Source organism: Monomorium pharaonis, chromosome 9, assembly GCF_013373865.1.
Source record: "Monomorium pharaonis isolate MP-MQ-018 chromosome 9, ASM1337386v2, whole genome shotgun sequence".
Classification (NCBI taxonomy): Eukaryota; Metazoa; Arthropoda; class Insecta; order Hymenoptera; family Formicidae; genus Monomorium; species Monomorium pharaonis.
The window spans coordinates 21,532,811-21,558,307 of NC_050475.1; the positions used below are offsets into that span (position 1 = coordinate 21,532,811).

At 43.9% G+C, this 25,497-nt stretch overlaps 1 protein-coding gene across 1 annotated transcript; it reads right to left on the bottom strand.

The window, feature by feature from the left end:
• Positions 1 to 2,606: 2,606 nt before the first annotated feature.
• On the bottom strand, positions 2,607 to 25,329 carry LOC105838685 (DNA N6-methyl adenine demethylase). The gene is made up of 3 exons (XM_028193163.2): positions 23,660 to 25,329; positions 8,333 to 9,004; positions 2,607 to 7,057 (listed from the first exon to the last, which is right to left on the bottom strand). The coding sequence occupies exons 1-3, from the start codon at positions 24,066 to 24,068 to the stop codon at positions 5,817 to 5,819; spliced, it is 2,322 nt and encodes a 773-aa protein (XP_028048964.2). The 5' UTR covers positions 24,069 to 25,329; the 3' UTR covers positions 2,607 to 5,816.
• Between the last annotated feature and the right edge of the window lie 168 nt (positions 25,330 to 25,497).

The window sequence follows — 25,497 nt, forward strand, 5'->3', positions numbered from 1 at the left end:
GACGTGTAAACTCGCGTCAATCGATTACCAGAGGCGAGGGCTCTCGCGAGCACCCGCCGACTCTCTCTCTCTCTCTCTCTCTCTCTCTCTCTCTCGCTCGCTCGCTCTCTTTATCTATCGTCGGAGTAACAATAACCGTGCGGCAGGCGTAATTCCGAAAATAGCGTCGGCGGCAGGCGCGCTAATGCTATTTCGAGTCGCGTGTCAAAACACACCGCGATACGCGATGCGTATCGGGGGCTGCGTTCCAGCGCAGGAGTCCGCTCACCAAAAGGTGAGCCGCGTGCTCTACGTACGCCGTATGCGTGTGTGTGTTTAGTTCGCTTCTATATATAGACTTGTATCCCTGCGTATCCCAGTGTCACGGAGAGCGCAGGGGCGGAGGGAGGGGTGCAGGGGAGCGACGGAGTTGCAGGGTCGCCAGGACGTTCTCTCTCCCCAGTGTCATCCCCGCGACGACGGTCAAGGGCAGTGGCGTCGCGTGACGTCACGCGACGCTGCAGTGACGCAACTAGTCGTCAAGGGCAACCCACGGTTATGGTCGCTTGGCAACCCCTTTTCGCCCTACTGCCGCCGTGCTGCCGCTGCTCCGGCTTCGCCGTACTCTCCTTCCACACCCCCCCCTCTCCACCCCCCTGGTCTCACTTCATATCTCGCAGCCGCACTCTCTATCTCGCGTACACGTGCCGTTGCTCAATGAACTCTCCCCGCCGTCTCCCTTTCTCTCTCTCTCTCTCTGTCGCGCGCGCGCGCGCGTTCAATCTCTCTCTTTCTTCTCCCTTTCTCTGCCTCCCCGTCCCCTCCTCAGCGCTGCCACCGCTCTTCCATTCGCCGTGACGTGACCCTAACCCCTAGCAGGGCCTTTCGCGGATGCTGCGACGCAACGGAGTAACGACACCGGCGCACCCCGGCCGGTTTTATCCACCTACACACTTACCCCTCACCACTCTGCGCTGCTGGATTTTTCACTTCAATACCAGCGCGCGCTGATTCTGAAGAATACCACGAATCCGTCTGGTCCATTAATACCGGGAATTACTTCTCTCGAACCTCGAAATCGTGACGTAAGATCATGCAACGCGGAACACCCTGCATGCAGCCCCGTGCTTTTGCTATTTAATGAATAATCGATGGTATCGCTTCAAGCCGGCATAGAATGTCCTGGAAAGTTCCGGCCTTTTCTCGTTCTGGAGACAACAGGTGTTCAGACGCTGAGCCGAATAAGTTTTTTATTATTGAAATACCTGATTTTTATATTTATAACTGAAACATCAATTTATCTAAACTAAAATATGATTGAGGTTCTGATTTGTCCGTGATGAAATGTCTTTTCGTCACTTCTTCGTTCATTTAATAAAAAAGGAAGAGGACTATCGAGCGGGAAGAGAGAGAGAGAGAGAGCGGTGCGACGAGGAGAAAAAAAAGAACAAAACTGTCCCCAAGCCAAGACAGATATCTATTAAGATAAAGGAAGACGAAGACGCGACGTTTTACGCGGGGAACGAAGGGACGACAAAACATAGAGAGGGAGAGAAAGAGAGAAAAAAGGGAGAGAGAGATAGAGAGAGAAAGGAGGAGAGAGTCCTCGGAGGGATTTCTCTCGCGGTGAGACGGAGAGCAGCGGAAGGTATACCGCGAAGTGCAGAGGAGGCTTCATCTCGCTCTCCGGTCCTATTTATAGACGTGCTCTCAGCTTCACTCGTGCCCACTGTCGCTCGCGCGCTGTCTTTCTTATGTAGGTGCCTTGTATATACCTATATGTATAGCGGTTATATATCGCTATATAGGCGTTCGCGCTCTCTCTTTCCCTCTTTTTACGGGCACGAGCTACCGAGCTGCGGAGTGCGGCAACCGAAACCGTGGCAAGATGTCTGGTGGGAGAGCACGCGCGACAGAGAGAGAGAAAGAGAGAGATCGATCGCGTCGCGGATCCAAACCGCGAAACAATTGTCTACGTTGCGACCGTGGCGAATATTTCGGCCGAAGGGACGCTTTTGTTACAATGTGAACGGAGGTTGAGGTAACGCCTCTTCCGCGCTCATCTTCATCGGCTCATCCTCGCGGGCTGGGCGTTTCGAATGCACGGCGCGACATGACAATCCTCTTTCTCTCTCTGCGATTCAGCTTTCCGCGTTTCCGTCACGACCGCAGCTAAATTCGTCGGTTTAATTAAATCTCTGTGAAATTTTTATCGGAAACAAACTCTGACATTTTCTTCCAGCGAAATAACATTGCACAGGTTCGGTGACGCACACGTGCGGGCGCGTGTACCGAACAGGTCGTATGTATTTGTTAAGCATCGAAATAATTTTTTCACAAAAAAATTTGATTAAATATCTTTCCCGCAAGCTTAAAAAATTCAATGTTAAATATCACGAGTATTTTTCTCTACGTGCTTTTCTCAGATTAATTTATCGAAAATCTATTTAATGGCCGATAAAATCTTCTTATTTACTATCTAAAGGCACAATTAAAATTTTTTTTTTAATTATTAAACACATCTTATAAATTATATTTATTGGTTCTTTTTATAAAAAAAGATAACGTTTCAAATAAAAACGTTGAATTAATTTCTTATAAATGGTTCAAGTTAAAGAGACACAAAGTTTTACAAATAATATTTTTATTTGACATCTTATAATTGGATCCAAATTTCACTCCAAATTAATCGATTGGACATTGCAAATCTTAGGAGTTGCAAATCACTGAAGTTAATTTGTCTTAATGTACTATCGGAATGCTTACGATCGTGCGTGGACTAATGCCCCGTGAGCTTGTTGTATACATTTTGTGTTTGTTACACAGTCGAGGAAAGATTCAAGTGTTTAAGCAAACTCGACGGTATGTTCCTTGATCAATGCACAAAGCCGACTACATTCTCTCTTTTAATCAAAACATTGATAATTCTTTGAATTAAGACACTAAACATGTTTTTACAGAATTTTTGAGAGAATTCAGAGGTTGAAATATAAATGAAATTTTGTTCATAATTTCAGGCAAACTTTGTGTCAAGAATTTTAATTAAAAATTTAGTTGATAAAAAAAAGAATCGACTCCGAATTGCTCAAGGAATGCTTCCTCCAATCATTTAATCCCTTCTTCGTAAACAGTTTGTGCATACATCTCTTGTGAAAGGGTTACGAAAATAATCAAAACAACTTGGCCTCGAGTCAATGTTAATTGTATTTCTGTTAATAATTGTTGCAAGATTGTTCGCGTTACCCGCCTTGCAAAGAGAAGCATATGCAGGGGCGATGATGACAACACGAATATACAGGTAGCTGGGAGCTCTTGTTATGTGCATTGCACTTGGAGCGCAATATGTATAATAATTACATTTAATTTTTCTAGCGATAGGATAATACTATCTGTAAAAAAAGTATTCTCTCGCGTTTGCACTACATTGCGTTTACAATTTATGTAGCGCGTATCATCGCGTTCGCATATGATGTGTGTTTATGTGTGTAGCGTATATGCGTATGTGTATGTGTGTGTGCGTGAATGTATTACATATGCGATTTTACATTTATTATCTCGCACAAGCTTGGGTACCATGTCATCTCTGTCATTGTTGCAACGCATTGCACGCCAGAATAGTCGTTACAATAATAAAAATAATTATTTAACTTTAACAATATATTCATTTGATATAGTCATCTTGTTAATAAATAGAGCAACATATACATAACATTAACAATTGCTAAATATATGTATACATGTATATTTATACATGTAATAATGCAAAATGAGAGAAAAAAAGTAAGGGACAGGGAGTGAGCGAAGAGGGGAAGAGAACGTTAGATTTTACATACATACAGTAATTATGTATAATAAGTTATATACATATGTACATGAAATATTTCTTTCAACAACGATAATCACGTTTAATTACAATTATTCGTGGAATTTTTTTACAGTATTGTAGGAAAGAAGGGAAAAGGCGGCTGGGGTAGGAAGGGGCGAAAGAATGAATTAAAATGGAAGTATTTGACGGAGACAGCCGAGATTTAGCGTGTTCGGAGCACGAAAAAAATACCGCGCGAGAACATAGATATAAATGGCAACAAGAACAGTATTTAAAAAAAGAAAGGGGGAAAAAGCGATCGCTGCAAAATCAAAATTCGATATCCCGTGAAAATTATTGTTCACGGAAAAATTTACGAAAATATATTGCACAGTTTCATCGACGGAAAAATTTTAACGTAGCTTCGGATAAATTTTGACAATCGTCGAAATTAAATTTTTAACAATATTTATCGCAATATCAGGGAAGGAACTTTTTTTCTCTTCTCTAAGCACCTATACATCTTCTAACGCAATTCCATAAAATCTTTTTCAAAAATAAATACTCTTGTCTTGACCGTTTTCTTTCTTTTTGCATGAGAGAGATTCAGAGTATGAATCATAGTTTTATATATACATATAATTATATATTTAATCAAAAAATACTTTTATTTCCATTGCCGCGAACCTTGTCAACAATCCCGCCTTCCCTGTGAGATTGACCTATAAATAGTTCCATGAAAATATGAATTTCTTGGGAATTGCACTCGAACCGCATGAGTCTTTTAAATTGCACTCTTAACGGGGTGAAGTGGAATAGAGTGAAGGGGGCGGGGTAAGGGCCAAGATATATGCTCTTAAATATTGAGTCCCGCTTTTCTCATATTGACCATGGTCGATATATAATACTTTTTTATCGTTTTACACATTACATTCTCGCACATAGTCGTTTGCATGTAATGAGACACATTGCTTTTGCTCAATCCACCCCCTTCATTCCTTCTCTCATCTCTGTCTCTCTCTCTCTCTCTCTCTTTCATTTTCTATTTCTCTTTCTTCCTATCCATCTATCTTCCGCTTTTCTCTATGATTCCCGGAAGCTGTGGATGGTATCGATTTCGTGTTATACAATAGCACGAAAATGCTCTCACCACGCTCAATGGCATCTAGATATCTGACGCTCAAAATATCTCGTGTAGGGATGAGAAAGAGAAAGAGACAGAGAGAGAGAGAGAGAGAGAGAGAGAGAGAGAGAGAGAGAGAGAGAGAGAGAGAGAGAATTCACATTTCTCATACGTATCTGGATACAAGCTAAGACATGAAGTACATGTAAAGCGGAATAATAACGTCTGTCATTTTTCTATTTTAAGAAAGGTATTTTTTTATAGTCGGACGATTAACTTCCATGTCATTGTGATTGCTTCTATTCAACTACAAACTCGTTTTCAATGATCGCACACAGAATATGTGTAGTATATTTTAAGTACTTCGATTTTTCGCTATGACGCAAGAAGGAATATTTTCGTACAATGAATAAACCAAATTCTTATAAGTTTTATCTTAAAATACATGAAGTTAATCGTTCTCTCGCGGATAATAAGAACTGTATATGTACAACATTTAATTTTTTCTTCTTTGACTCATATGATAATTTTCGGAATGAGCAAATTGTTTATTATTTATTCTTCTGATTTATAAATACAATAGCGAAAATTAAAAAAAAAATCAATTAATTTGTATCCAGCTATGTTCTAAGATAATTTAAAGAGTTAATGGACCAACAATAAATGACGGATCAGTCAGCGACGGATCAATTTTGACCGCCTAAAGATTTCCGCAATTTCTTCATCGGTCATCATGAGAGATGCAGGAAAGGAGGGAACAAGCGATAATCGAAAAAGAGTAGAGAAATAAAGAGAGAGAATAGGGAGAAATAGAATCGGGGAGACATAGATCACAATTTGTCGAAAGATGACAAACGTAATGAGATCTCAAAGTTAAAGATTTTTCAACATCGTTGTTTAACATGGAATTCATTGATTGCAGGGTGACGACGCGTGGCTCTGGTGATGGGTTCTCGGATTAGAGTGCGAGGCCTCGCGCTTCAGTCTCTGCTTGAGGTGTACCTTCGCGTGGCGCTTCTTCTCGTCGCTCCTGGCGAACTTTCGGCCGCACTGATCACAACAAAACGGTTTCTCGCCGGTGTGCGTGCGCACGTGGGTGGTCAAGTGATCGCTCCTCGAGAACGAGCGCATGCAGATGCGACACTGGAACGGCTTCTGCCCGGTGTGGATGCGTATGTGCCGTGTAAGCTCGTCGCTGCGGGAGAACCTGCGGTCGCAGCCGTCCACCGGACAAGCGTAGGGCCGCTCATGGACAGGCGTCTTGCTCGGTCGATTCGGATATTTTCGTGGCTTCACCGGGACCAAGCGGAGCGGTAGCGCGCTCTGCTGATAGACCTGAGAGAGGATCTCGTGGCCCTTGGATGTGCTCGGATTGTACTCGGCTAGCTGGACTCCCGCGGCACCGCAAGTGGCAGGCGGCGGAGCTTGTTGTTGCTGCTGTTGCTGAGCCTGCGCCTGAGCTTGTTGCGGCTGTTGTACGCTGGGAGTGTAACCGGTACCGGTCGGCTCCTGCTTCAACGTTGTCTCCTGGTGATGGGCATGAGAGTGGTGGTGGGAGAGGAGACCGGGATCGTAAGCGTCCTCGTGACCCGTCAGCCAGGTCGTGGGGGTGGTAGTCGCCGTGTCGTGATAACCGGGCGGCGGGGGTGGTTTCGAATCGACCTGCAGCAACTCAACGGTCTCGCCGCTATACGCGCTCGAGTGTAAGTTGGGGTGAAGGAACGGCTGGCCTGCCAAGGTTAAGGTTGGCGACGGTAACGGCGCCCACAGTTCTTGAGCCGCCGGCTGCTGCGGTTGCTGCTGCTGCTGCTCACCCTGGAGATTGCCCAGCGGCGAGGACTGCGTGCAGGTCGTGGTGAAGACGCCGCGATAAGTCAATGTTGGAACGTTGCAGATATTCACGCTCGTTGCCGGCGCAGTGGATGTGGAATGCGGTGAGTACAAAATTACACCACTCTGCAGCGCGTTGCAGCGATCCGCTTCGTCCTGGTGATGACGTGACGGCGGACTGCTTGAGGAAGGCGCGTTCGACGTGACGGCATTTCGCGCGTCCTGATGATGATGCCGATGATCCCTTCCGGCGGACGTGCCGTTCTCGTCTTCCTCCGCGGTCGCCTCTTCTAAGGAGAGGTCCTCGCTCGCCAGGCTGCCTGTGAAAGCATAGATAAAATTGTCGCTTAGTTCTCGATTTCCAACGTACCACGTGCATGTCACACATGTTTCATTATGTGCCCTATATACGCAATGGACGAGTGTATGTATTTGTACCGGGAGCCGGCAGGAAGAAACGCGCGATACGGGGGTGACTTTATCTCTCAGAGCCTCTATCTTTTGTCTGCATCCTGCCGCGTTGTTACTTCCTTTCCTACGCATATAATTGCTGACTGACGTTGAGGAGGTACTCATCAAAATCACAAACAAATGGAACGTGGTATACCTTTTTTCCTCTCTATTTCTTTTTTTTTTTAATAAAAGGATTTTACTGATTCGAGATAATATTCTCCCAATATAACTTGTCCGAGTATATCGCTGTGGGATAAAACACACCAGGTATCGTCGTAATTGTATGTGTTTGCGCTTTTATTAAATATATATATATTATACTTTCATGTCAGAAGATAAAAAGGTATATAACAAACGCCTTTGTAAAACTGTACGATAATCGGGAGGGTTATTACGGTACTGAGGGTAGCAGAGGTGGGGGTAGTTGGAAGCATGAATGAACCGAACTGAAGGGATAGCGGCAAGAGGAGAGAGAGAGAGAGAGAGAGAGAGAGAGAGAGAGAGAGAGAGAGAGAGAGAGGAGACAGAAGAGAAAGAGGAGAAGGAGGAAAAGGAGGAGGAGGTGGTGGTGGCGGCGGTGATGCAGAGGAGGGTCTCTGAATGTCGGGGTCGTTGGGTATTGATCCGCGACAGGCGGACAGACCTTCGATATTACGTGTTTTCGCGGGCGAGTGTAATAAACGTCAGTAACACGCCTCGTGGCTCCTCACCACAGACGCCACGGCTGCTTGCGCACCGTCGAGAGCGGCTGTACTTCGAGGTACTTGGATAATAGTTAAATTTTCTCGCGAATGATGCAGATGCTAACGACCAGGCATCAAGGCGCGCGAGGAGCTCGCGGACGTATATAGAAAGCGAAAGGTCGACGAAAGCGAAATAGTACGTGTTCATTGGGCGTCATATTTTCGCGCCCATGTAATCCTGTTAATGTTCGCCGAATCGCGAGGGATACAGATCGTGTCTGATCGGTCCCATACGCAACTATACGCGACAGTTGCGTATTATAGGTACGTAGTTGTCCCCCCCCCCCCTCGCCGTGCGTTTACGCAACAATAAAATGCATTTGGAGAAATAAAATCTCTCTCTTGCTCGATCGATCGATCGATCGATTCTCGTCTTAAGGATTAGCGGATTGTAGGTACCTGAGATCGGTGGCGGTTCGACAAGCGCGGAGGGCCCGAAGAAAGACGGTAGGTCGCTGCTGGTGGTGACCGGCGTGTTCAGGTCGCCGGGCTTATCCTTATCGTTCGTATCGTGAATATCGCTCCGGCAGTTCCTGATGCAACTTTTATCGTCGTCATCGGGCTGCCGGTGTCTCTTGCCGTCCGCGACGTCGGTCGACGGGGATGACACATTAGGGTGCAGCTGATGCTGATGATGATCGTCCAGTCGATGATGCTGTTGATGATGGCGGCCGTGGTTATGCTCCGATGGGACGGTCGAGCTGATCTGAAGCTGCATATGTAGCGGCACGCTCGAGGATAGGGAGAGAGACGGCGTACTCTTGTCACAGCCGGTGGAGTTCGTGCAGGTCGCGTTCACGGTTGTCCCGCTGACACCGCAGGTGACCGAGCCGGACGAGGAGGAGGCCGCGTTGTACGGTAAACACGCGTCGAAGCTCAGCTGCACCGGCAGATTGAACGTCGCGTGATGATGATGATGGTGACCCAATGGTGGTGAGGAGAGCAGAAATGGGCTAGTGGCCGCATGCGGCTGCGAGCCCACCACCTCTACGCCGTCCATAGTCATCCTCTGGAGCTGATCGCCTCCCTGGGCGACGGTAGAATCCTCGGTGCCGCACTGCGTGTCCTCGCCTGCGGTTGTATCGGTCAACGTAATTATTATGGTTAAAATTACACAGCCGCTCTCTTTCGATCGCTCCGACAGTCTTAAGTTATTATGCCGAGAGCAATTAAATATCTTTCACTCTTTTTTTTCACTCTCTATCTCTTTCCCTCTCTCTCTCTCTCTCTCTCTCTCTCTCTCTCTCTCTTTCTATCTATTTTTTTCGTTCTATCTCCCAAATGTAAATAGCGCGCGTGTTAAAGATGTGTAAATAATGCGTTAATGTCTCGCGATCTGTCCGTGGATCGGTCGTTCCGTCACTCCTTTCGGCTAGTAGGATTAGTGTAGCGATTAAGTATGCGTGACGTTTCCCTCTTTCTTGCTCGATCGCGTGGCGCGCGCCCTTGGTTAACTCAGTCGAGCTGTTCGCGCGCCAGTTTGACGCGAGAAAAAGAGATGTCTTCTTTCCCGCTTTGTCTTTTTGATTTTTATTTTTTGTTTTTACCTCGATGGATGCCACCGACCGTTGCCGGCAACACCGCGTCGCAGAATGGACCACCACCGACCACTAATAATCACCATCACCGACACCAATTTATTTATACCACCACCGTGTGCCAAAGAAGCTACGCGCGTGTAGGACCGTTGCGGTTGTTTTCGTCGATTTAGTAGATAAGTAATTCGTCGAACGTCGGTCAGTTTGGACCGAAGGATACCACCTGGTATCAGCGTTTTTTCACCTCGCGGACGACGAGGAGAAGAGGCTTATAAAACGAAGCGGTATGTATCGCGCGGGACCGGTCCGGGGTATTACACTCCTCTTCTCACCTTCCCGACGTCACGGACGCGCTCCGAGAGAGCCGATGTGAATACGCGTCGGGAAGCGAGGCAAAAGTATTCGTGCGGCGGGAGAAGACGTGTCCGGCAACCGCCACCCGCCGTCGCCGTCGCCGCCGCCGCCAACCACCACCAACCGTCGTTGCTGCCGCCGCCACCACCACCGCTGCTGTCGCCGCTGCCGCCGCCGTCGCCGCCGCCGCCGCCGCCGCCGCCGCGTTAGGTCCACGCGTGCTCCGAATCTGTGCGCGAGTGAGAGCAAATACAGTGTGTATGATCCGGGACCTACGTGTGCGTAGGCACGGGCGCGCGCGCGCACGAGCGCGAGTGGCCGCGCGCGTTTTACGCGTCGACAACTCTTTCTCTCCTTCTGTCCTTTTCTCTCCCTCTTTCTTTTCTTTTCTCTATCTTTCTCCCTCTTTCTCTCTCTGCCCATCCATGTTTATCCGTTTCTCTTTTCGCGCGCGCGTTTGTCTCTCTTTTTCTTTTTCTCCCCCCCTCTCTCTCTCTCTCTCTCTCTCTCTCTCTCTCTCTCTCTCTCTCTCGCTCTCTTTCTCTCTTTCTTTAAGCGCGACTCTCCTTCGGGCAAAGGTGTAGTCTTGGAGCGGAGAGAATGTGTATTGGCTCGTGCACGGCGATGTTGTTAAAGGACGCGCGATGCGTGGGGGTCGCGCACGAACTGAGCCGAGCGGCGGCGCGCCCCGTAGTTTTATGAATGGACCGCCGAGACTGTCCCATATTTGGAAGCGCCGAGTCGAGACCGCCAGCCAATCCCCGCCCGGCCGGACCACTGTCTACGCACGCGTGTATGTGCGCGCGCGCGAGTGGAAAAGAGAGAAAGAGAGAGAGGATATATATATATATATATATATCTATATACGTCTTCATACGTATACACGTATATTTATATACGCGCCATCAAGCGTATGCATGTGTATTTAGATATACGCGCGCGTATATTTAAATACTCACACATATACACGTGTATAAACGTACACGCGTGTATCGCGCATACGTGTGAGATCGGAACGATCTCCCTCTCCCCCGCTCGAACCCGACTCCGCCGCGCTTCTCGCGCCGTCGTAGTTACCATTACCAGCTCAGTGCTTACGAACGTGTACATCTACCCCCACCGGTCGCCCTTCGCGCGCTGCCACCTTCCCCTATCTCCCTCCGCGTACTAGCGTCCCACCATAGGAGCTTCCTCCCCCTCCTCCACCTCCGTCCCTTAGCTCTACAACCCCGTTCACTAGTGACGTAGAGCGTCGTGACGTAGACCCGCGGCGCGCGACTGTTGTCCCCCCACGAGGTTCCCCCCTTCGTGAACGCGCGCGAGCACGCGACGCGGAGGAAGATGGAGGAAAAGCCGCGAACTGGCGTTAGGAGAGCGGAAAAGCGAGAAGCGGAGAGGACAGCGGCGCGATCGATCCGCAACGGAGCCGACTCCGTCGCCGATTCGACAATTCTCTTCTTTTTTTTTTTCTTTCCTTTTCTTCTTTCCTCGAACGAGAGATTGAGATCTCATTTTCGGACGCGTACGATTAATCATGAATTTAAAATAAGCGAGCCGGATCGCGTGTCGAAACTTGTCGCCAGTCGTCAACGTCGATAGGCTATTCCTGTCGTATAACCCGCGCCTTGTTGTCGGCTCGGCGCGAAATTATTAAACGGCTCGCACGTAGCGGTGTGCTCGCGCGCAGGGCACAAATATGGTAAGCCGCGCCGCGCGGCTAAATTATCTTGCATTACTGTCAATTATGCGCCAAGTCCTAGAGAATGAGTATTCTCCATCTACTTACGCGCGGCGCGCGCAAATTGCCGCCATTTACCGCGTTTACATCGGTAACAGCCGAGCCCGCCCGAGAAAAGGCGTGCAGCATGATAATGAAATTCCGCAGATCGCTATCCCGCGCTCTCGCACGCGTACCGCGCGGGTTGACGTGGTGAAGGAAGACCATCGATCAGGCGGGGGAGCAAGGGATCTGTTCTGTTTCTCTCGCTCTCTATCTCTCTTTCTCCTTCTGGTCTAGTCCGCTATTATTGGATCTATCATGACGGACGGAGCGTCGAGAATGTGGCCTCTCGCGCGTTTGGCCGATTGCATATATGTATAAATAGTTACGTAGTCATCCACGGTAAAAGCGATACAAATCCGTTGCGTATGGAGAAAGTAATTTTATCCCCGGACACCGATGGTTTTCTCTTTCTCTCTCTCTCTCTCTCTCTCTCTCTCTCTCTCTCTCTCTCTCTCTCTCTCTCTCTCTCTCTCTCTCTGTCGCTCCCTGTCTCTCGATATCTGTGAGCACGCGCGTGTCTGCCGTACGTGAGACAGATCATGCGACACCTCTCCTCTCCGGGAGGGTAAGAGACGCGTGCCATTTGTGCGGACGCGTGCGTGCCTGCGTGCCTGCGTGCGTGCGTGAGCAGCGGTCACGTATTTACGCGCACGCGCGTACGATCTTTTTCTCGCAACCACCTGATGCCCTATTTGGCACCACGCGCTGCCACGCGCCCGTTCCCCCTCTCCCTTCCCTCGCTCTCACGTCCCGCTCCGCTCTCTCTCTCTCTCTCTCTTTCTCGTTGTCTCGCCCCCTTCCTGCTGACGTGTGTCTATCCGCTCTCTATGTTTCTCTCTTTCTCGTTTCTCCCATTCTCGATGCGCTCCTTATTTCGCTTTTTTTTATTATCCTTCGATGACTAGGATGTCATATTATAATCACATAATAAAGCTAGCGTTTTTCAATAATCGAGATTAAGCGCAAATACACGATAATACGCTCTGTCAGATTTGCATAAAGCAAAAGACAAGCTATTAAACTATTTTACTATTCTCCGTATATATTCACAATTTTTATAACGTTGAAATGTATCGATTTAATATATATAAAATATTTAAATTTATTTTATTTTTGTAACACATTATTGACAACGAGATTGTAGCTATCAGGAAATGGATGCAGTCAAGTAAATGATTTACTCTCAGGTGGTGCGAACACCAAGCCTATAATGCTACCGAAATGAGCTGCCAAATAAGTCGATAGTCTTGGAGAATATGCAATATTTAGTATTTATCTCTCTTTCTCTCTCTCTGTCTTTCTCTCTCATATTATCTCACAGATTATCCAGTCAGTTTGAAAGATATTGCAGGCATATTTGATAATTTTTCGCACGGAAAAATGGTCACAGGTCGATACAAGACAGCAATATAGAAGTGTTTTATTAATTCTCTCTGTAATAGGGGATGATCTCACAGACGCGATGATGTGCGTTAACACTCCGCTCCGTTTCCGATTGGCTTTACGTAAAAACCTATGCACGTACACCGTGAGCAAAGAGACAGTGACGCACGCCGACAACGACGACGTTGATCTGGCACAACAAAATGTTCTAAAATTACCGGTGGCTCTTGACGAGGTGGTGGGCGCGCACTATTCGTGGCCCTAATCGACGCGATTTTGCGCGGGCGAGCGACGTTATTTCAAGCCGCCACGCAACCACCTGAGCCACCCAACATCCCCAAATACCCGGGATGACTAGTGCGGCGAGCGTCAAATATTTCCCCATGCCGATGAGTCAGTCAACCAATGATGCGAGATTTTTGGCAGCTCGCGTCGCCCCTCGCCGCCCCTCGCTTGGTCGTATCTACGTTGTTTATGTCTTTTATTGATCGGCGCGCGAGACGCAGGTCGCGTACGGAAGAAGATAAATACTAATAGAAATCCACGATAACAAACACCACGGTAAGCGATGGGAGAGGTTGCAGGAATTCTAGATTGACGCGAGATGTAAATCAAGACGCTTTCGGGGATGACGTTATATGTAAAATTACGAAAAGCAGACAATAAGATATTCTGGCACGAGATCACGCGCGATTTTGGATTCTTCCTTTAAAACGTTACGCCGCCGGTGAGTACGCGAGAGAGTATTTAAAAATTTGGTCTACTACAAAGGAATCGAGTAATAGATTTTTTTGTTTGAGGAAGATCAGATTAAACGAAAAGCACGCTAGGGAATTTAAAGGAAAGCGTTTATTTGTACCATTAAAGCAGATGTTTCATTCAAGTGTGTAATATTTCACAGCACGGCACGGTGTTAATTAATGAATTATTTAATATTTAAGTTATAATTAATTTATCTAATGGAAGTAATACGTATTCTGTTATTAAATACACTGATTTCTCGATTTAAGCGATACACTTTTTATACGTGATTAAACAATGTTTTTCTATAATATTTATAGAAATTATAATGACCCAAATTCTTGCTCGATTGTATTTATTGCATCAATTAACTGTTTTAGAGTACTAATTACAACGGATAAAATAAATAAATAAAATTAACTTTTCTTAGCTTTATTTTTTAAACAAATGTACGAAATAAATACCTTTACAATATACATGATTTTCCCCTTACATTTTCTCTTTTTTTATAAATATTTTGGCAGATCCATTTATGCAACTTTCAGCCGTGTAAAAAAAACCTAGAACGGACACTGTAATTTGAGAGATCAGTGTACTTTTGAATATTCAATTATATTTTATTTAATAATATTTTAAAATATTCATTCTTGTGTTTTATTTCTATAAACAACGTCCAGCGCGACTTTTATCTCATTTCCTTCTAGCTGTCTTTTCATTGTACCTCAAAGCGACGCGCATTATTAAAAAATTTAAGATGATCTTGAAGATTAAAAATATTAACGACAATTTCAAGGCTCCCTACACGCGGTGGAGAAATATGTCGCAAAGAAGAGTGCGAGTAACTTCACGCTTCTCACGCTTTGTATCGCCGTTTATGCGAAACAGCCGCTGCGGGCGATGTATTTTAAATCGCTCCTGTATATATGCAGCGATCGCGCTATTACGTACTTTGGCGCTACGAGAGCTCTACGAGCTGGGTGAGTCATGATCGACTCGCGACGACTCGCGAGGCTTTCGCACGTTTTTACGCGACACGTTACCGAGATCGTTGATTAATGATCGTTTCCGGTAGATACGAGCATTTACTTCGGCCTTTCAGGAGCTCGTAGCGCAATGATGAGAGCGTTATTTCCGATTATGACAGTTGCCGCGGCAAAAATTATCCATCTTGAGTCGACGCGAGTGTAATTTAATTACGAAACTCTTAACGAGATAAAATCTGCGAGATCACTCGAGTGCTCGTTGACTCTTCAAGACGGAGAAAGTCGGGAACGATTCTTCAGGTGCTGTTCGGAATCGAGAAAATCGAAAATTATAAATATTAAATTGGTAAAGAGCGGGGTTCTAAGGGTAAATTGCGAAAAAAAGAATAACTCTCTTTAAACAGTTATATTAATGGCTAACTCGCGGCGCCTCTAAAATCGCTTTGTCCGCCGGCTATTGCCTACGCTATCCATCATAAGCTTGTGGAACGAGGCTTAAGTTCTTCTCACGTACTTACACTTGCGAATGAAATCGCCGAAGCAATTATCAGGCAAAAGTATAATTTGTATTGGTCAGTGTGCAAAGCTTGAGCGAAAAATAACAAAAAACAATCGAAGACGCTTGACCAATAATTTCTGCTAATCTTCTCTTATTGATGGCGAAGCATCGATCGCCATCGGAGTTGATAGAGTCTCAAGCGACCCAGTGGTCAATGTCAAAGCTGAATTAAATTGAACGCGAATGAAATCGTGGCGATCGTAAAGTTAAACACAATATTGGTAAAAATTTGTTTTTTTAATTGTAAATGAGTTTGATCGAACTGCTGCGATTCCTGATAAGAGATCGAAGACGAAGAGACCAAAAGTAATAATACAGTCGTGGACTTTCTAAAAAACGGACTCTTTGGTCTCTAAAGGAGTATGTAAATTTATTGGCGTGGAGGCGTAGACGCGAATTTACTATCGCGCGGAGAACTGTGCATTTTAACTACAATTTATACCGCACTTCCTCGTTTCCGCGACCTTTTAACGCGCAGTTCTGTTACAATGAGTACTTACGCTTAGGGACACGCGTCTGAAATCCCGCGCATCGTTGAGGATATCGCCGGGATATCGTAATCGTAACTGCCATTATGCCATGCTCCGCGCCCGAGAATTTGATTTTTCCGAGAGAGAGAGAGAGAGAGAGAGAGAGAGATCGCGGCATTCAGGCCCACCTTCCCTCCGCGTGAGTTGCATTCGCGCGTGAAAGGATATAAATTCGTTCGCGTTCTATGTTGGCATACCTTTTTTTTCAACAACTCTCTATTAATAATGATCGGGACGGCGGGAAAAGATTTACCACGTGAAGAAGTTACAAAAGCGTAATGTAAGTAAATATTAATAAACCACGATAACGTCAGGGCAAGGCTGAGATGGTCGGTGGAGAGAGAAACTGAACTGACTAAAAATATAATTGCTTTACGAACCGCGGATGTGGATACTTTATATAAAATTTTTATTAAAAATATAACGTTTAAAATAGTGCGGATAGATGATAAAATAAGAGAGAAAGAGAAGGATAAGATCGCTCGCACAAAGTCAGGAAGCAAAAAAGGATATGCCTTTTACTCTTTTCCCCATCGCGGAAAAGCTATAACCAATATTTCCGAAGTTATTGCAGAGATGAAAAATACTTTCATATCAGTTTATAGTTCCTGTACGTACGTGTGCACAGAATAATGTTGCAACGCATCGTGAGAGATTTTCTTGAATTTTATATTTTCTCAGAGATTTTTTTTTATTGGATAATTTTAATCTTTTAATTTTCTCTCTCTCTCTCTCTCTCTCTCCCTATTAACATCGTGACTATTTGTAACTTGAGAATGGTTGGATTTCTGAACTTCTTAAGGATATAGTTTGATTATATAACTATTTGAGGATAATTCCTTATTGATTTCTCTTATTGATCTAACAGTCATTAAATTTTTTTCGTTGATTCTCATGTAAAATCATGTTTAGTATTTACTTGCAAAATTTGAGTATTACGAATTGAATCAAATTTTTTACACGTATACTAATGGAACTATAATAAATATTTCTATAAAATTTATTTATTTGAATCCGTACTTAGTCGTTAAAAGTTATTTACTGTTTAAAAGTTAATTAAAACTGCCGTGAAATATTGTCATTATGCTGCATTATGCTGTTTGCAGTTGATCTCAAAATTCGGATAGTCGAAAAAAAACGAATGAATCTAAAAAGTTTGCGGTTAAAAAATTTCCCAACTTTTTAGTTGATATCGTATAGTCAAAACGTTTTTAAGGAAATACTTAATAAAAACAATGGAAGAATTCTTAAATGGAAAATAGCCTGGTAAAAGTTCGGACTGTCCTATATAGATAATAATTTGCAGAAACTTTCATTCGGAAAGTCAGGATGAAAAAAAAGTCCGCTTGGAAGCGCGACTTTTGAAACAAGAATGGTGCATCGATCCGAAACGCGCGTTTCACACGAGAGATGGTCATAAGTCCGCCCAGACAATCCTCCCCGGGACTATTTTTGCACCGTGGCCTATCGATTTCTGGGATCCTCTCCTTCTCGCGCGCGCACTATAGCCCATGTAGTTGGACGTCAACGGCGGCTAACGTATAACGCGTAGTTAACCCCCTTCGTCTTGTTCCCGCTTAAAGTCTTATCGGTCGATGCTGACGTAGATGCTTCATACGTCTATGAGCCATTCATAGACGATAACAGTTCACCAACACGCGCGCGTGACCGGCGTATTTTTATCGCTATAGCGAACCGGCGTACAAATCCACCGGCGTGCTATGACTACGTGTAAAAATACATGGGAGCGACGTGTCGGACCCGCGATTATCGTGACGATTCCCATGCGAGGCCGCTGAATATAACATCTTCCGTATGAGTCCACACGGATCGTTAAATTGCGCGCGTAAGCGGGTCGATTTTTTGTCCCTTTCGCCCAGGCGCGTCGTCGCGACACCCCTTCTACATTTAGCACTTACGTTTGCAAGGGTGCGTCCGGACGACTCGTAATGTTCGATTCGTCGTATCGTGCGGAGCGACTTTCAAACGCGTCTTTCAAAATTTCTTGGACACGCACCTGGACCGTTACGGCATCAGAAGACGAAACGCGGGTATTTATAATGCGTTCTGCACTTTGGACTGTCGTAGCAACATTTCATTTCTTCTGATGGTCTCTCGTAATTTTGTTACTTCAGGATGTTTGCAGGTTCATAAATTACCGTTAATAGGAGAGATACGACAAAACAAACTTCCGCGGCTTTTTATTTTTTCCGTATAATCGCACGTGGAAATTTTAAGATCGTTGACCACGTCAATTCGAGTGGACTTCCCATGGCGAGGAATGTCCTCTTAAGCAAACTTTGTCCGAGAATAACACTAATCGTGTGACATTAATTGAGTTCTCTCGTCAATTTTCTCCACTTTTTATTTCATATGGTTGATCAGTTTGGCACTCTGAGAGGCTCTCGATCGTTCGCGTAATTCGTGGGAGAATACGTCAAGTAGATAAAGTGCTATTCGTTAATTGATGTGTATGACGCTATACGCGAAACAATTGTGCGCGTAAGGGCCAATTGAAGTATCTGATTTTACGCTCCGTTGAATGGGAATAGCAGGTACGGCGAGACGTCAATTATCTGGATCAGTCTGTGAGATAAATAGTACACCTGTTATCGATTATTTTCAACAAAACTTTCAAATAAACTTTTGTCGAGGAAGAGATAGAGCAAGATAGAGAGAGAGAGGGGGGGGGGGATAAAAGTTCTTTCCCCTCTTGAACTTGAAAACCATGGAAAAACTCGAATTAACCGTAAAGAAATTACATTCTTAATGATAGTTAAAAAATACTTTGAAGCTAATTGTGCCTTTCTCAAAAAGTAGGCATTATTTAAAAATCTCGCTAATCTTAATTTATCTAGAAGACAACCACTTATACTTTAGTTTTGTTTAAATGGCCTCATATATTATCGATAATAAAATTCGCACTTTATCTCGAGGAGGAGGCTCGTCTTCTAACTCATTATTTGTTTAATTGCTAAGGAATTTTATGATGTCGCTAATCAATTTTACGCTGCCGATATCTACAAGAATAGATCGAATAATTATCGGCGTGACATTTCATGTTACACAAAGAACGATGTTAACCACTCACATTTTAATCGCGTCGCGCGATTATATCCTGAGATAAAGGCACTTGTGACGCAATATCGACGTTTGCATCTCTTACGTTATCATACACGTAAATTAGTTAACGATAAAAATTTAACTATGTTTTACGATCGATTTTCAGGGTGGGTATACGTCAGCTTTGACGTATGCGATAAGATTATGACGATGTTTCGGCATATGCCCGTACCTTGTCACGCGATGTAAGCATAATGAAATAACTTGGCATATTATCTAGCAATTGCTTTATTCTAAATATAAATTCTAATTAATTCTAATTATAAATTCTAAATAAATAGCTAATTTGGTAATAATATCAGATTATTGCAGAATGCTCTTGCGGCAAATTATTATCTCACATTGTATATATAATTTGTTTTCATACTCCTGAGTTTTCTCCCGGGGGGATTACTTCTAAAGAGATTTCTTGAGAAGAAGTTCACGTCTCGCTGGTAATGAGAAAAGGGCCAATTCTTGTGATTATTATTCTATCGACCATACTGGCATATATAAACGTGGACGAGATAACAGGGCTCTCCGATATAAAATCTTGATAGTAGCAATAAGACAGATAACAGACCAAAACAGCGAGAAAATTTGTAACAACGGAAAATTTTTTTTTTAAGACTTGATTAATTTGCTCACATAATTGATCGATCATCTTTTTTTCTCATAAGTCTATTGTTATTGTGAAAAATACATATGTGGTTTTCCACATTGTTTTACCAAATATTTTATGTATTTTTTTCTATCTTCAAACTTAAAAAAATCATTGATTTTAATTACAATAACAATATATCAACATTTAATATTAAAATTAAGCAAGGCAGGGAAAAATTACCAGTTGGGGGAAGAAACCACCTTGAGTATAGTGTGTTTATACATCAGAGATTATTCTCATTGCGCCTAAATGCACTAAAATACTTTTCATAGCTTTTCGTAGTTTAGTTCTATAATAAAATTATTCCAGCAGACTTAAGTGTGGCAATCTTCCCCCATTTATCTTGCATTTATATTGCGATAAACTTTTTTTGGTATCCATAATTTTTAAAAACCGTTTTTGCGAAAAAGGAAAGTCAGTGTCTACAAACCGACACTGCTGCGAGAAATTTTGTAGTTAGACGCAATGTGACGTATCGTAAAAATTAATGCGCGCAGATATCCTCCTGCTAAGAACTTTTATGCGCGACTCTACGAGAGAAAGAAAAAAGAGCACAAACAGAGGGAACCAGCATTATTAAAAGGACGTCAATGAGAGCTGAGCGTCTAGAGAAAGAGAGAAACGGAGATAGAAAAGAAAGAGAGAGAAGGTGACTCGTTCCCTTTTATCCGCCCACTGTAGGTTCGTGTATGATGTATGATTTCCTGTCTTACGAATCCATACAATAATAACAAAATGTCAGGCGTATACATGCGATTTACTATGCGTTTACTTATATGAAAATACGACATTTTAAATAATAACCTGTGTACACGTGCGCTCTTTAATTCGCGTTTTCACGTAAGTCCCATCTGGTATTTTTATTTTCCAGAATAATATAAAATCGAGAAAAGAAAACAGGATCTTTTCTAATTTTTTTTTAATATAGAAGAAACGACTGTGATGATGACATTTTATTAATTAATAAATGTCTTACTTGTTAGAGTTCTTAAATATGAAAGAAATTTTAAATGACGTAGAAAATATTGAAAGTGACAATCTTAAAAAAATATGGCAAAGAAAAGACTATATTTTGCCAAAAATTTTCAAGAATTTTTTCGGCTAAGAACATTAGTCCATGCGAATAGATAGAAAACTATTTTTCGCGAAGAGATGCGTAATCAACATATTTATTTTGAGGTATCAAAGTAAAAATATAGCGCGTAACACACGAAGGTGTATTTTCGTGCCAAATTGGACGCGGACCATAAATGAATCCGCGAATTCGCGGATGTTCTTTAAATGAGGACCAACCATTATCAGACTTTTAATTATTTTAACGTCGACGAGAGAGAGAGAGAGAGAGAGACGCTTCGTTCGTGCTTGTACAAACTTGACCTAGTAATGTAGCACGCCCAATTCAGCGGGACTACCGACGGCGCGTGGAATTAAGAGTTATCGGTTCTTCAATATCTTCCTCGGCACGTGCTCGGCTCTCAATACGCGCGTGTTCCTTCTCCCTTTCGTCTTTTTATATATTGTCTTGCGCAAACAGCGCCGCCTTAAAAGGGCATTAGACGCAGAAGAACTTGTTTATGAGATAATTAAGTATGCATCGTACATTATGATTTTCCGCTCGAGAATTAGAGTAGAGTTTTTTTTAAATTATTCCACACACGACGTATAGAAGATGTCAATAAAAAATTTGCAAAAATCTGTGCATTTTGCAGATAAGACCGCTGCCCCAGTCAATGAACATATAAAAACAGTATAATTACATTTACAAGTACAAAAAAAATGATACTTTAATCTTTATGACAATTAATCTAAAAAATATCAATTACTTTGCAAGTATTATTTTTGAATCTTATTATTTTATATTTTTCTTAAATAATCATTTACTGGTGACTGTTCAGTGACTGGTGCAGTGGCTGTGTAAGAATACATTGCATGACAAACGCGTGTTTGTAAAGTCTTATCGAAATTACTTTTTTTCTCTCATTTTGTTAAATCCGGACTATAGTTTTTGTATTTTAATACTTAAGGGAATTTTATTGAATTCCCGCAAATTAAATTTTTTATGCAGATCAAATTTTTAACGCATAACAGATTACTTGTGACAATTCTTTGTGTTCTATCATTTTACAAATATTAATACAAAATTGCTTTTTGACGATAAATTTGTTTAAATAAATATTATAAGAAACGTGTCATATACAAATATTGTTAGGTAACGTTTATAATGAGAGATTCTGATTAGTCCGCATTAAGATTGCCGATCTCGCAGTCTCGATGCGAGATAGCGATTATCCGACGGCAAGATCTGCAATCGCTCGCAAACTCGTATCTTAAATGTGAATTCGCAATCTTATCAATTCTAAAACATTCGAATTTTTCCAAATCCGAAAATATATATTTTATACGTTAATTTTTTCATATAAAATATGTACATATACGGTTTGTTAAATTATTCCTACATATATTTCAATTGCACTGTATAAATTAAAAGCTGCATTTTGCCGTCGGTAAAATGTTGTCGTGGACGATCTTTTTCTATGTGTGTCATCTTTCTCTAAATTTGTTTTAATACAATTTTATGTCCAGCACAATATTTCTCCGTAATATGTTTAAAACTTTTGATCAGCTTAGGCTTTGGTCTTACAATTCGAAATATCAATAACAAACAGTTTTATCATGAATTTAATTTAATTCAGAATTTTTTTTATTTTTAGTCAGATATTTACACTTTTAAAGAGATAATATTAATTTTTCTTATAAAATGGACAGAAGAGCTAACACTTGTTTGTATTGAAATCCATTTTTGGAGAAAAAATTGTGTATGCGGTTTATGTGCGTAAATACAATCGTCAGTCGACATATGTCGTCAAATATCGTTTTTATCAAGTAGGAAGGATAAAAGATTTAAGTACTACGGAAACGTCCATCGTTTGATGTCTAACGAAAAAATGATGAGAAGCATTTCTCAAATTTTGTTTGCACATTGAGGCAAATTATTGTTTTATTATTAAAGTGCTTGTAGCAAAGCTATGAATATCTGAGTTACAATATTGTTTACAACGTGGTTAATAGTATAAAAGCTTTCGGTTGTACGGTGGACGAATCGTTAGTTATTTCTATTATTTCTTTTGTCAATATCATTGCGTGATAGATATCGTTATAATGCAGTAACTGGTTAGAAACGTTTAAGAATTATGAACTTAACAGCGAATAGTCCGTTCTAAGAACGCTGTTACGGGTTAAGAGAGTGTAAGCCGTGGATTATGTTTGATTTAGAGTAATATGAGTACTATTCTGCTTAACTTTAATAGTTTAATTAATAATTTGTATTTTTTCTTGCGAAATATCGAATGGACGGTTTAAAATGTGATTTAATTGAGTACCCAATCGATTGCAACACTTTACGCGAAAAAAAATCTGACAATAGGAAGCAAATAGCGACTTCGATCAATATATCATTATAGATAATTAAAGATAAAAATAATCGACATTAGCGACTTTTAAGTTGCGCGACATTGAAACATTTTTAGTATTTTTGAACACGATCGTACAAAAGTACCGATGAAATTTTCATCGATGAAAGTTTGAACGTCCGGATAAGTGTGATCTCGGCTCCACGTTTGATTCTAGTCGTTATCAACAACACGCCGTAGTCCACACGAAGGTCTCTTACGAGCCGCATACGCGTGGTGACAAGAAATTTAATAGCCAGTCTAGAAATACAGGTTTTGTCGTGCCGATCTTAAAGCTCTTAAAGATCGATTATCATACATGCAGTTGCGCGGGGAGTGTGTTTGGACCGGTGTTTAATACCGGTAGCCGTCGGTGTTCCCGTCGCTAGATAGAAGGAAACCGCGGCAGAAGAAAAAAATTGAAAGAAAGAAACGTCGAATGGCTCTGGAGAGTGATGCAAATTATATTTCTCGCGTCGCAAGAAAAGTTGTCGAAGACGACGAGAAGACGAAGAAACTCGCACTTCAAATCTTGGCGACAAAACGAAAGATACTTGCGAAAAAAAAAAAGAAAAAAAGGAAACATTATCTTGAACCGTCCATTCGATTTCGCGTCGTTTACGGTACGCTGAGACATTACCTGACGGCGGTGGCACGTGATGGTGATGATGATGATGGTGATGATATCCTAGCGCGGGCGGCGGCGGTGGATATACCGCTCCCCAGATGCAGGATGCGGCTGCCTGCTGCTGTTGCTGCTGCTGCTGCTGCTGCTGGTGATGATGATGATGGTGATGTTGCTGATGCTGCTGTTGCTGCTGCTGCTGCTGCAGTAGCTGTTGCACTTGCGCAATGTCCACGAACTCCTGCAGCTCGCCCTCGGCGGCTTCTGGCCTGGCATCGCGCGCCCGACCCTCAACGGCGGCGGGCACCACCGCGAACGGATTGCCATTGTTGTGCTGGAGGTGCTCGAACCCCGCGAGCGGATTCGCGGGCTCGTAATTGCTGCGCCCGGTCGTGTGTTCGCGGCGCATCGCGAGCGCCAGCATCTTTTCAACCTGTCCCGTCGCCGGTCGTCGTCGCGGTGCCGATCCACGTGATCCCCGCGCCCAATCTCACGCTCACCGTCGCCTCAGACTCGCGTGCCTTCGACGACGACGATGCCGTAGAGGACGCGGGTGAACGCACGTACATGACACGGAGCCGCTAAAACACCCTCTCCACGGGCTACCCGATCATTCGCCGGTTACCACACGGAGTGTTCAATTCGCGCGCCACAGTCAGAATTTCGCGAGAACGAGCGAATAATACACTTGAGCTGAGAGACATTCGGCGATTCTTCGAGAGGATAAGACGAATAAAAGAACGACGTCGTCGTTATTTCCGTGTGAAAGTTTGTCGCGAGTCGATTGTTCCTCCTCAATGAACACCTCTAGTAGGGTTTTCTCTAGTAGCTCGTCGAACTGAATATGGTCGCGTGGCAGAACATTGAATAGTTTTCGTGCAGTTATCCAATAGATCGGTACTCGGTACTTGGCTCCTCTTCGAATGCGTATTGCGCTGAACCAGAATCATTCGGAGCGTGCCGGAAAAGGATGTTCTCGGACGTTGGTTGTGAAGCGTGGCCGATAACCGCGGCGCGCGACGTACCGGTACGAGTGCTGGTCGCACTGTATCACCGAAGGATACCGCTCTCTTGCTCTTCCTCCGTATTCCTCCGGCGCATCGACCTTCCGCTCTCTTTGACACGTTGGCCCCACCTTCGGTTCCTTCCTCTCTTTCGCGAAGAAGAACCTCGTCGCACTATCCTCACACGCTGGCTCCTATTATCACGCTTAGGCTCACTCGCATTCACGGTCCTCTAGTTGATCCGATGGCCGATGGCCAATGGCGACGGTGCGCGACGACGAGGCGAGGAGACCGGGGACGAAGAGACGAGAGACCGGGCGCGAGACGACGAAGGCGAGACAAGGCGAAGCGTAGAGAAGCGACTAAAGGGGTTCAGCGATGGCCCGCGCTAGACTAATAAAGCGTGGCTCGCGCGCGAAGCTGTCGGGTGCCTGGAGAGCGCGCTCGCACGTTCGCGCGCTCGTGCACTCGCACGGGCGAAGAGAGACGGTGGCGGAGGAGAGGAACCTCTCTCGTGTGCCGATCGGAGGCGGTTTGTGATGTCGTTGGCGCGTCGCGCGCGCTCGCGTTCGATTCCCCGCGACGCCGGGGCCGGCCGATGACGAGATTCAAGCGGCGACGTCACGTGTCGTCGACATCACCCCGTGGGTACTCCCGCTACTGTTGACGGTGATTGTCTACATGAAACAGCCCTCCTTCTCCTCCCCCTCCCTCCCTCCCTCGTCCAACCTCCTCCTCCTCCTGCTGCTCCTCCTTCTCCTCCTCCTCCTCCCCTGTCTCTCTCCTCTCTCTATCTCTCTCCTCCTCTCTTCGTTAGCTTCCTCTCGCGAGCCTTCTCCTCTCTCTCTC

What these genes read in the sequence shown, in the direction of transcription:
- LOC105838685 (XM_028193163.2), bottom strand. Translation starts at nt 24,068, where the DNA reads ATGCTGGCGCTCGCGATGCGCCGCGAACACACGACCGGGCGCAGCAAT. An exon ending in TCACGTGCCACCGCCGTCAG is followed by an intron (nt 9,005 to 23,659) that starts GTAATGTCTCAG and finishes ATACAACCGCAG; the next exon opens with GCGAGGACACGCAGTGCGGC. An exon ending in CGAACCGCCACCGATCTCAG is followed by an intron (nt 7,058 to 8,332) that starts GTACCTACAATC and finishes ATGCTTTCACAG; the next exon opens with GCAGCCTGGCGAGCGAGGAC.